At 54.3% G+C, this 12,123-nt stretch overlaps 1 protein-coding gene across 1 annotated transcript; it reads left to right on the top strand.

Annotated features, from left to right (window-relative positions):
• Window positions 1-2,978: 2,978 nt before the first annotated feature.
• Window positions 2,979-8,826, top strand: LOC141569559 (melanoma-associated antigen B1-like). The gene is made up of 3 exons (XM_074323287.1): window positions 2,979-3,989; window positions 8,079-8,261; window positions 8,653-8,826. The coding sequence occupies exons 1-3, from the start codon at window positions 2,979-2,981 to the stop codon at window positions 8,824-8,826; spliced, it is 1,368 nt and encodes a 455-aa protein (XP_074179388.1).
• Window positions 8,827-12,123: the final 3,297 nt, after the last annotated feature.

The following is a 12,123-nucleotide window of genomic DNA, read 5'->3' as shown; positions in this document are numbered from 1 at the left end:
TGTACTGAATTAGTAATTGTGTGGGGGCAGCTGGCAGCTTGCCATGAAGTAGAGACAGGCCTGTAGAAGGCAGGGATGGTTGGAGGAAAGTTTGTAAAGTTTGGGCCTTGTTTCTTCCAGTGTGCCCCGGGACAGTGAATTTCTAATGTTTCCCTGAAAGAACCCGAGGCAGTGCCTCATAGCCAGGTGCCAGGGCCATGGGGTAAAATCAGGAGGAAAGTCTGAATTGTTTGGGGCAGCGTGAGTCCAGAGGTTGTACAATGACCATGTGAAATGTTGTTAGTAGATGAGGGCTGTGCTTTTGAAACGATCACCTTAATACAATCTCAGGCGTGGGTTAACGCAGAAGAGCAACTATCACAGTGTTTGCACATAAGGACAGAAATTCGTTCCAGAGACTTGCAGCAAGAACACCGACGTCAGCCAACAGAGGCCCCAGGCAGAGCTATCAGGCTAGTGGGCACCCCACTTTCTCCCTGTGAGTCTAGAGGGACCTAGTAAAGGAAGGATTTAACTGAGACAGGGATGACGTACAGGCCTGCTATGATACACTACAGAGCAAGTTCATTACCTCGGAACACTGGTGCCCCCGGGGTCTCACCCCCTGCAGCCACGTGTGGGGGCCCTCAGGCAGGAATGGCCGGCAGGGGGGTACCAGCAGCACACGCATCAGGCGTCTCGGGCAGTTGCAGTCCTTGACGTGAGGGGTTGGCCCCAGGTAGACACAGGGGACGGGGCCCAGCACCTACAGGAGTCAAGGGAGGACAGAGAGGGCTGCGGGGGGGAGGAGGGGTCACCATTGCTGTCAGCCTTGGGCGGCCCCACGCGTGGCTGCTTGGCTCGGGTCCCTAAACATTTCCTACCGGGGGTTCTGAGGGACGTGAGAGCCTCGGTCCGAGGCAGCTGACTCGGGTGGGCAGGAGGAGCAGCCCAGGACCCGCCGAGTCCAGACAAGGCTCCTGGGTGCCAGTCCTGCGGGCCTCGCCCCCAGACCCCAACCCCCTCCCGTGCACGTGCCCCGCCCAGACCCACGTGGGCACCGGAAGCGGCCCCGCCCAACTGCCAGGGAGCCCGGCTGCCCAGCGGGAGGCCTGTCCCAGAGCTGCGGTGTGAGGTGCGCAGAGAGAGGAGTCCCACGTCTCATCCTGTCGGCGTCAGGTGCGAGGTGACCTAAGAATGCAGTCGGGACCTGCCCGACAAGGGCCCCCTTTCCCCCTGAAAACAGGCGGCCACACATGCCGGGCCCCACCCCCACCCCCATTCCCGGGCGGCCTCAAAATGGCTGCTGGGCCCAGAGTCCTCCGCGTACCCCGCGGTCTCAGGGAATGAAGGCCTCGTCCGTCCGGGACTGGTGGGCTCGGGCTCGGCTCGGCTTTGCTGAGGGGGAATCGCAGGCCCCAGAGACTGAGGTCAGGCCCGTGGTGAGGAGTGCGGGGACCCCAGAGCCAGGAACTGGGGTGACGCATGGCGCCGCCGCCATTGGTCTCGGCGGGTGGAAGGGCTCACGAGCCTCCTCACTTTGCTGTGGGAGAGTCACGGGGGTGCGGGCCCGGGGCTGGGGGGCTGGCAGCAGGTCAGCAGGGGGACGTTGGCCATGGAGGGTCTCGGCGGGTGTGAGGCCCCACGAGCCTTCTCACTTTGCTGTGGGAGAGTCACGGGGGTGCGGGCCCGGGGCCGGGGGGCCGGCAGCAGGTCAGCAGGGGGACGTTGGCCATGCAGGGTCTGGGCGGGTGTGAGGCCCCACGAGCCTCCTCACTTTGCTGTGGGAGAGTCACGGGGGTGCGGGCCCGGGGCTGGGGGGCTGGCAGCAGGTCAGCAGCGGGGACGTTGGCCATGGAGGGTCTGGGCGGGTGTGAGGCCCCACGAGCCTCCTCACTTTGCTGTGGGAGAGTCACGGGGGTGCGGGCCCGGGGCTGGGGGGCTGGCAGCAGGTCAGCAGCGGGGACGTTGGCCATGGAGGGTCTGGGCGGGTGGAAGGCCCCACGAGCCTTCTCACTTTGCTGTGCGAGAGTCACGGGGGTGCGGGCCCGGGGCCGGGGGGCTGGCAGCAGGTCAGCAGCGGGGACGTTGGCCATGGAGGGTCTGGGCGGGTGGAAGGCCCCACGAGCCTTCTCACTTTGCTGTGGGAGAGTCACGGGTGTGGCGGAGCGGGGCTAAGGGGCTGGGGGGCTGGCAGCAGGTCAGCAGAGGGGACGTTGGCGATGGAGGGTCTGGGCGGGTGGAAGGCCCCACGAGCCTCCTCACTTTGCTGTGGGAGAGTCACGGGGGTGAGGGCCCAGGGCTGGGGGGCCGGCAGCAGGTCAGCAGAGGGCCCGTTGGCGATGGAGGGCCCGGGTACATGTAAAGCCTATGGGGCTTTTCTCACTTTCCTTTGCGAGATCGTAGGGGTGGGGGCCTGGGCCTAAGGGCTGGCAGCAGGTCAGCAGACGGAGGATTTCCAGGTCAGGGAGAGTCAGGGTACGGAGCATGATCACTGTGGGGACCACGCACCCCAAACACAGAGGACACTTCAGAATCCCTAAGTACTGTGATCAAAGAGGGCCCTGAGACATGTCGATACTGGGTTTGACGTGTCTACTGGAGAGAAGCAGAGCGCAGTGGGGGGCTGGGGTGCCCGGCCAAAATTCACATAATGATCCTGAATGTGAACTGAGAACACATCTCAAACCCAGAACACGAGGTTCCCCTTGCCAGGCCCTGCCGTCACCCCAGTAACTCCAGGTAGGGTGCATGGCTCTGTCCTAGGTACTCTCCATGCAGCTTTGCACGATTCTGAGGAGCCAGGCCAATCAGAGAGGAGCCCCGTGGGTCCCCAGACAGAGCACTGACGGCCCTCAGACCTGCAGAGGCGGCCTTGGTTAAGGCCACGATGGAATCTCCCTGCAGAGGTGCACACACCATCTCATTCTCCCTCCTCCAGGTGCTGGCATCACCTGCTCTGCCCACACCCGAGCCCGCTGTGCCTGACCTGTGCCATCATGCCTCGGGGTCCGAAGAGTAGACGCCTCCAGGGTGCAGAAGAGACTGAGAGTCTCCGAGGTGATCAGGCCGCTGCAGCAGCAGCAGAAGAAGAGTGCCCCACTTGTCCTGTTTCTGGGGGTTCTCCCCCAAGCTGCCCTGCTCCTGGCCCTTTCCAGGAACCTCAGGGAGCCTCAGCCGCTGGGCCTCCCGAGGCAGGTGTCTCATACCCCAGATCTGATGAAGGGGCCCAGAGCCAAGCTGAGGAGGGCCCAAGCACCTCCTTTGCAGCATCGGCCACTCGGTCGGCTCGCGAAGATCCTCTGACCAGGGAGGCACACGTGCTGGTGCGGTTCCTGCTGGGGAAGTATAAACTGGGTGAGTGCATTACATGGGCCGAAATGATAAAGGCGGTCAAAAAGAAGTACAGGGAGCACTTCTCTGAGGTCCTCAGGAGAGCCTCTGAGCGCATGGAGCTGCTCTTTGGCCTAGAGGTGAAGGAAGTCGACCCCGGCAATCACTTCTATTCCCTTATCACCCTCCTGGATCTCCCCAGTGAGGGAAGTCTGAACAGGGACAAGAGTATGCCCAAGACTGGTCTCCTGGTAAACATCCTGGCCGTGATCTTCCTGAAGGGTAACCGCGCCACCGAGGAGGAGGTCTGGAAATCACTCAATGTTTTGGGGGTCTACGCTGGGAAGAGGCACGCCGTCTTTGGGGAACCCAAGAAGCTCATCATGAAAGATTTAGTGCAGCCCGAGTACCTGGAGTACCGCCAGGTGCCCGGCAGTGATCCTCCATGCTACGAGTTCCTGTGGGGCCCAAGAGCCCACGCTGAGACCACCAAGATGCGCGTACTGGAGATTATGGCCAGGCTCAACAAGACCGCCCCCAGTTCCTTCCCAAAACTGTATGAGGAGGCTTTGAGAGATGAGGAAGAGAGAGCAGAGGTGAGAGCCGCAGCCAGGGCTGCCAGTGTTGCCAAGGCCAGTGCGCCTTCAAGGCCCGGCGCACAGCTCCTCCCACATGTAGTGAGGTCTGGGGCAGGCGTTTCACCTCGGGGTTGAAGAGAGCAGCCTGCCTGCCCAGTAGTGGGCGGTTGAGGTCAGTTTAGTTTTAACAAAATGTTTACCTGGTTTTCCTGTTTTCTCATGAGTGACTTCTGGGTAAAGATAGAAGGATAGATAGATGATAGATACCAGATAGATACGTAGATAGATAAACACATAGAAACATAGAACAATTTCAGATGTTATTTGTTTTAATAAAGGTTTAGGAGATTCAAAGTAGAAATATGAGAATGACGTGGCTGTGACATTTGTTGCTATCTAAAACGTTTGAAAGTTATAAGACAAATTGCGGTGAACGACGGTTTACTTTTAACAGTGTTTATCTGCATTTCCTTTTTCTTCACGACTAACTTCTAGGTAAATAGATTAGATGTAGGTATAGAGAAATATGTAGTATTTTATCAAATGTGATGTCTTTTAAAGAAGGTTTACAACCGTCAAAATGTGAATATGTGAATGACATGGCTATCATATTTTTTCTATGTAAAGGGTTTGAAAGTTACAGTTTTGGAATTTGTAAGACAAATTGTGGTCAACGTCGGTTTAGGTGTAAGCAGGATTTCCATGTGCGTTTCCTTTTTCACCCCATGAGTAACTTCTAGGTAAAGACAGAATGATGGTAGAGAGACAGTTGGATGCATGGATGGATTGATGGATGGATGGATGGATGGATGGATGGATGGATGGATGGATGATATAGATAGACAGACAGATAGTTATACAGATATGTAGCATTTTGTCAAATGTATCTTTTAATAAAGCGTTACAACCTTCACGATATAAATATGTGAGTGACATTCCCTCACATTTTTTACTATCTAAAGGTTTGAATTTTACACTTTTGGAAATTATAAGACAAATTCTGGTCAAGGACAGTTTACTTTTAAAATGGTGTTTATCTGCATTTTGTTTGTCCTCATGAGTAACTTCTAGGTAAAGATAGATTAGATTAGATATACTAACAGACGTAGTATTTTTTTCAAATGTTATGTCTTTTAATGAAGCTTTACAACCTTCAAATTATAAACATGTGAATGACGTGCCTGTCATATTTTTCCTATTTAACGGGTTTGAAAGTTACAGTTTTGGAATTTCTAAGACAAATTGTGGTCGCGGTCTGTTTAATTTTAACACAACGTTAATCTGCTTTTCCATTTTCCTCATGAGTAACCTTTAGGTAAAAAACAGCAAGATAGATAAATAGACTGATATAGATATATAGTATTGTTTTCCAATGTTGTTTCGTTTAATAGAAGGTTTAGAACGTTCAGAATATGAATATGTGAATGCTATGGCTCTCATGTTTTTGCTGTTGAAAAGGTTTGAATGTTACTGTTTTGAAATTTGTGAAACAAATTGAAAATATTCAATATTTTGCTCATGATCGAGATAAGATAACATGACAGTGAAACAGGATTTTCATGGAGATGTAAAAGAATCCAACGATAAAATACTTGGGATCCCGAAATGAAGGAAGGAAATTAAAAAACAAAAATTTCACTGTGTTCAATTATTGGTTTGCCGTATTCCTTCTAGTCTTTATTTTTGTTATATTAAAACTACCTGGATTTGCTTAGTTTATTAAAGAAAGTTTGTTGCAGATTATTGCGTATTGTTTGATATGTACTAGATTTAAGAAAAAAAAACTGATGGGTTCTTACTATTTCGGAGATTCAAAATAAACATATAATAGCAGCTAATCGTTAAAGACCCACTGCGTCCCAATCCATATCCCAAGTCGTGTATAATACAGTATGTATATGCTTCCATTTCTACACGATAAGGCTTACCGGAGTGCCTTTACAGATGAACAACTTGCAAATGTTTCACCTTCACAAAGCTGTTAAGTGACACAGCTAGGACTAGATCCCCATTTTGAATTTGTGGGAAGTTCACATTTTTCCAATCCTCCCAGCCCGAGTCTGACTATGTGTCTTTTAATTCACTATTTCCATCACAGAGCTCCAGGAATGCAAGTCAGGGGACAAAAAGGTCTCTGTACAGAGAGCAGGGGATTAGAATATTATAGGTAGAGCAGTAGGAATAGTAGGAATAGCGAGATGTGGGACCCTCCAGACAAATGAGAAGGATGAATAAAGAAGAAAAGAAATAACAGTCAGTGACGGTAGGATTATATACACATGCACAGCCAGTTAATCTCAAAACAGGGGTCTCAAAAATCATCCTGGGCAGCCTCCCCCTGTAAAAGTAAATCTTGCACTACAGAAGTCACATGAGAGGCCAAGTCTGGAAAGAAGGAATCGATCAGTTAGTTTTTTCTCTGACAACCCAGCACCTCGTCTGGGGTCCCTGCGTTTTGCCCCAGCCTGCCCCTGTCACATCACTTGGGATGAGGACCCAGTCTCTGCCAGGTTTATAGTAGGAAACTTCTCAATTTGGTAGGGATGTGACATTTCCCAGAAGGGAACCACCACCTCCAGAGCAGTGGGTTCCATAGGGCCTCACCCCAGCTATCAGCCCTTGAAAGACAAAAACAGTTGTGGCTATTCCCGGCTCATCCTGACCTCTGTCTTGGATGTCCCAGGAAGGCTATCTCCTAGGCCTGAGGGCTATCGCTCCAGGTAAGCAGAGGATACAGTCCCCAGATTGGCTCGCAGTCAAGGTGAAGACCTTGATTAACACAACAGAGGGGTCTGCACCTAGGCCCTCCCTTGAGGTTTGCCCTGGGAGGCCCAGGGAATGCCTGGCATGATGAGAGAACCCCTGACATCTATTTGGAGGGTTCCAAGGAGATGGGGCTTTGCTTTTCAGGTTGGCTGTCCAATTCAGCAGAGAGTGACATCCCAGCGTGAGGCAGCCATCCAGGTAAAAATCCTGTATTAGGGATGAGGCAGCAAGCCACCCCAGAAGAGAGGGAAGGCACAAAGTTCCGCTTCCACAGTCGGCCCTGGACGTCCAGGTAGAGCTTTCAGACTGAGGCTACCCCTCTGTTTCTGAGGGAGGAGACGATCTGGGGGAAGTGCAACTCTTGGACCCATGGGGGAGCCCCATTCAGCCAAGGGGCTAACAGTGTCAATGTAGTGACACTAAGTGACAAAGAGCGTACCCTTCCCAGAAATGAGGGGGCGACCTAGAGCCCTGTCTCACTGTTGGAGACCTGGGCTCTGTAAGGTGACCAGTCACACCTCCCTCCAGGGCGTCTCCTGGACGGGAGGGACCTCATCCAGGAGTACCTCAGGTCAGCAGAGGGAGGAATTCCGGGCTGTGCCAAGAGTCAAGGTGAGGGCCTTGAAGACTGAGGGGACCAGATACCCGTTAACTGGGGGCAGCACAGATTCCTTCCACCGCTGTCAGCCTTGGGAGACCAGATGAGGCCAACTTCCCCTCTTCACAGGGGGTCAGGTTATTGTCAGCCTTTGTATGAGGGGAGAGCTACAGGTCAAGACACGGAGCATACTGAGGGAGGCCTCAGGAGGGCACTGGCCCAGAGTAGAGGGGAGCCCCCAAGTCTCACCATCTTCCAGCCCTGCGAACCCTGGGCAGGGCTAGTCGGATACGTCACCACCTCACTTCCAGCTCCAGAGACTCAATGAAGTGAAGGTGTTGGCCTGAATCTGGAGGTCTCTAGTGGGCCGAGGGAGAAATTCAGGTTCCGACCCGGGGACAACTAAGGGGGCCGCCAACCTCAGAACAGTGAGGTCCCATAGAGAGAGTCTCCCTATTGCCACTGAACTGATAGCCAGATGTGGGACCCTCCAGACTGCGGACCGACCACCTCACAGCAGTGGGGGCCCCACAGAATCCTCCGACTGTCAGCCCTGGGAGGTCCCAGGGAGAGACACCAGGAAGAGGCGCCATCAGATCCCACTGAGAGGCAACTGAGGAGTAAGGGTCTCAGTCTGAGTGGGGTGGTCCCAGTTCAGCAGAGGGAGAAATATTAACGCCCACACGTATGAGTCAAACGTGGGACACTGAGTGAGAACCTTGAGTGCTAACACCCCACGTAAGGCCTGAACCTGCTTCCCACAGCTTTCTGTTTGGGCCGTGGCCGTGTGAGGAGACGCTCACTTTCTGCTGCTTTCTCCCTAGCAAGGTGGACGCCCCGTGTCAGTCTCCTTCCTCCACGTGCTGGCATCACTTACTCTCCTGCCCACACTGGTGCCTGCTGTCCTGACCAGTGCCACCACGCCTAGGGGTCAGGAGAGTAAGCTCCACGCTCAGGACAAATGCCGTCAGGCCCAGAGTGAGACCCAGGGGCCCGGGGGTGTTCAGGTCACTTCAGCAGCAGGAGAAGAGTCCCCTCGCCCTTGCTCCTATATCTCGGGGTGCTCCCAACTTCTGGCACTGCCCAGGACCCTCAGGGAGCCCCACTGACCACCACTGCGGCTGCAGGTGTTTCATACACGAATTTGGACAATGGTGCCAGGAGTCAAGACGAGGAAAGTAGAGGCAGCTCCCAGGTCCCGGCCCCACTGAGGGCACCTGCAAAGATCCTGTAAGCAGGAATTCAGGACGGTTGGCGCACCCCCAGCATACAAAATGAAAGAGACTGCTGTGAAGGCAGCACTGCTGAGACTGTCAAGAGAAAGCACAGGGCACACTTCCTTCAGATCCTCACGAGCGCCACTGACAGAATGAACAGGTCTGTGGCCTTGACATGCAGGAAGTCAACCCCACTGACCCCTCCGAAGACCTAGTTAGCAAATCGGACATCAGCAAAGAGAAAAGTCTCAGGGGTGACGGAGACTCACCCCTGCCCCGTCTCCTGATGAATCTCCAGGGCCTCATCTCCATGAAGGGCAACCGTGCCACCGACAGGAGATGTGGGAAGAGTTGACTACGATGGGCGTCTCTGCGGATGAGAAGCACCGCAGGTGGGGAGCCCTGGAAGCTCATTGCAGAAGATGTGCTACAGCCCAAGTACCTGGAGTCCCCCAGGTGGCCGGCAGTGATCCTCCACGCTACGGGTTCCCGTGGGGCCCAAGAGCCCTCGCTGAGACCACCAGGATGAGCGTGCTGGAGATTCGGGACGACTCAACGAGACCGTCCCCAGTGCCTTCCCAAAGCTGTATGAGGAGGGTGGGGAGATACGGCGGAGAGAGCAGAGGTGAGAGCCGCGGCCAGGGCTGCCGACGTCGCCAAGGCCAGTGCGCGTTCCTTCCAAGGCCACCTCGCACAGCTCCCCCCATGTGTAGTGAGGTCTGGGGCAGGCCGCTCACCTCGGGGTTGAAGAGAGCCGTGAGCCTTCTAAGTAATAGAGCAAAGTATGTGCCAGCGGGACTAAAACACGTATGCTGTTTGGTTTTATCCTTTTTGAGATGAGCAGTTTTTAGGTCAGTATTTTTTTGTTGCTGTTTCCCTTTTTAACAGATGGCTTATTTTGTTTCAGAATCTAGGTTTATTATTGTCATGGATGTCACATTTATTATCATTGAGGTTTAAGATGAACACTTTAGTTATTCTAAACAAATTGAAAACCTCCATATTTTCTTGACACCGATTTACTGTACCTCACGTGACCAAGGCAGTGTTGGGCCTTGGGAAACTGCCAGTCCTGAGGCGACAGTGTGGGGGAGGAGAGGTCATTTTAAGCCAGGCTGCATGGGGGCTGGATGATGCTGTGGGAGTGGTGGCAGGGGCCAGACCCTCAGATAATGGGTCTCACAGGTGAGAGACAAAGACTGGAATGGAAAGGACATCTTAACGGTTACCTTGGAGTGTGGGAGAGCAAGAGAGGAACCTCCACCCGGGGCCAGACTAGAAGGGGCCCTGTGCGCTTGCCCTGGGGCAGAGGAGCACAGTGCACAAGCCCGGTGTTTTAGGCATCGGATGTCCACAGAGTCTAGAAAGGAAACATCAATAAACCTCAAAAGATCAGGGGCTCACAAAACCACTGGGCTCAGCCCCTTCCCTTTGGAAAGTAGATCTATTAGAAGTGAAGTCAGATCAGAGCCTAAGTGTGGCTAGTGAGAGAAAGAAGAGATCGGTGTGTTTTCTCTGATAACACAACACCTGTCGTGGGCCCTCCTCTGCCTTTGCAGCACCTTCCCCACCTCATATCACTCCTGGGGCACAAAAAGGTCTCTGCTGGGTTTGCAGTAGGGAGACTAACCAAGAGCTTTCAAAGATGTACCATTTCCCAGGAAGCCTTTCATAGAAGACAGGAGTCGCGAGGAAGACCCTGATGAACGAGGACTGATGAGACACACCACTTGGTAACTGGAGCGAGACTGGCTTCTGTCTGCTCTCAGACCCAGAAGGCCCAGACAGGGCTGTCGGGCTGAGCATCCCCTCCCTTACTTTCAGGGCTCTCAGGGACATGCGAGCTTTGTTCTATATGGGTGACCTTAAGTTGGAAGAAGGAGCAGTCCCGGGGCCCGTCGTTAGTCAGGTAAGGGTCCCGAGTGAGCATTCGGGTCACACCCCTACCCTGAACAGAGAGGCCCAAGGAGCCTGCATCCTGCTGTCACCCAGGAAGGGCACAGGGAGGACAGCCTCATGTGGCACTCCCGGACCTTCCCTCTCTGGCACCTCAGGAAGTCAGCACCGTGGTCTGTGGCTCTGTGACCCAGGACACTACAGGGACACATTCCATGCCCTGCTAGTATTCAAGGGCAGAGTCCGGAGGGACCACAGGGCACCACAGACCCCAGGGCAGTGAGGTGGCACAGAGACTGCCCCAGCCGTCAACCCTGGGATGCCTTGGGCAGGGCTGTCAGACTGACTCGGAGAGAAGGGTGGCAGAATGGAGGGCCTTGGTCTGAGGAGAGGGTCCTCAGGTAAGCCAAGGAAGACGTCCCCGGCCCTGCCAGGAGTCCAGGTGAGGACCCTGAGTCAGGATGTAGGGAACCCTCCACCCTCAGAACTGAGAGACCACAGAGAACCCTGCCCCTGCTGGCTGCCCTGGGATACCTGGGCACTGTTGACAGGATGTGACATACTCACTTCCTCCCGTGGTGTCACAAAGGGGTGAGAGACTTACTCTAAGGGGTGTGGCCTAAGGCCCGCAGTGGGAGGATCTCTAGGCTTTCCAGAGGCCAACGTGAATACTGTGAGGACGAAGGGAACCACACAGCTCACAGCAGTGGAAACAGGACAGAATTCTCTTCCTTACCTGGCCTCAGGAGTCCGAGACAGGTATGGTCAGAGGCGGAGATCCGCACTTCCTCCTGGGGGTCTCAGGGTGGTGCTGGCCTTAGGAGGAGGGGCAGGCCCAAGGGCTGGGGAGCAATTCTAGGCCAGAATGGGGTGGAAGCAACCACTGAGGGACCACCACCACTAAATCGCAGGGATGACAAAGAATCTGGTCACATCCCTGGTTTCAGCCCTTGAAGACCCAGGACAGGGCTCTCCCGCTGAAGCTCCCCCAACACTTAGGTCTAGGGCAGGTGAAATCCTTAGTTTGAAGGTGGAGCCACCATTCGACTAAAGGGGTGGGCATACCAGGCCCTAAGTGGAGCCAAAGTAAGGGCCCTTATTGAGGACTGAGGACCCCAAAGTGACCGGGATAGAAAACTCCCACCAAGCAGTCAGTACTGGGGATACTTGGGCAAGGATGATATGCTGAGGGGCCTTGTGGGGACAGAGCCAGGAGTGCAGTTTCCAGGATCTCAGCCTCACATGGAAAGGTGGTGGCTCAGGTAGTAAATGGCCATCAGCTGTGGCTAGTTGGCCGTCAGCTGTAACCGGTGAGCCATTGGCCACTAATATAACTGCTGTGGCTACGCTAGCAGAAAAATGGGGGGCTAGCAAGAAGATGGTAGCTGATCTAGCAAGCACGGATTGTAGTTAGCACGGCGGATTGCAGCTAGCAAGTGAGGTTTGTTGGTTGGCAGAGAAGTGGAGTGTGGATTGCGGATTGTGTGGCTCCTGCTTCCTATGTCTCCAACCCAGCCGCCAGCGAGACTATAGTGGTGTGACACCCCTACCTATGGCTCCATGGGTGTTCCTTTTTGGCCTCACCATGTCCTGTGTTCTCATGTGGAGAGTGGTACCAGTGACCCTACGACACCGTGCATGACAAATGGCCCGGAGAGAGGGTGGCAGTGCCCTGAGAACCCTGGCTGAGCCCAGGAAGTCTGGCTGTGCCCAGAGAGAGTGGCAGTGCCCTGAGAGGCCCTGGCTATGCCCAGGG

This window comes from Rhinolophus sinicus, chromosome X, assembly GCF_036562045.2.
Source record: "Rhinolophus sinicus isolate RSC01 chromosome X, ASM3656204v1, whole genome shotgun sequence".
NCBI classification, from domain to species: Eukaryota; Metazoa; Chordata; class Mammalia; order Chiroptera; family Rhinolophidae; genus Rhinolophus; species Rhinolophus sinicus.
This window is presented reverse-complemented; position numbering and strand designations above follow the sequence as displayed.

Coding starts and splice junctions, on each gene's coding strand:
- LOC141569559 (XM_074323287.1), top strand. CDS start 2,979: ATGCCTCGGGGTCCGAAGAGTAGACGCCTCCAGGGTGCAGAAGAGACT. Junction 3,990..8,078: donor CACAGCTCCTCCCACATGTA/GTGAGGTCTGGG, acceptor CTTTCTCCCTAG/CAAGGTGGACGCCCCGTGTC. Junction 8,262..8,652: donor AGGGGCCCGGGGGTGTTCAG/GTCACTTCAGCA, acceptor CTTGACATGCAG/GAAGTCAACCCCACTGACCC.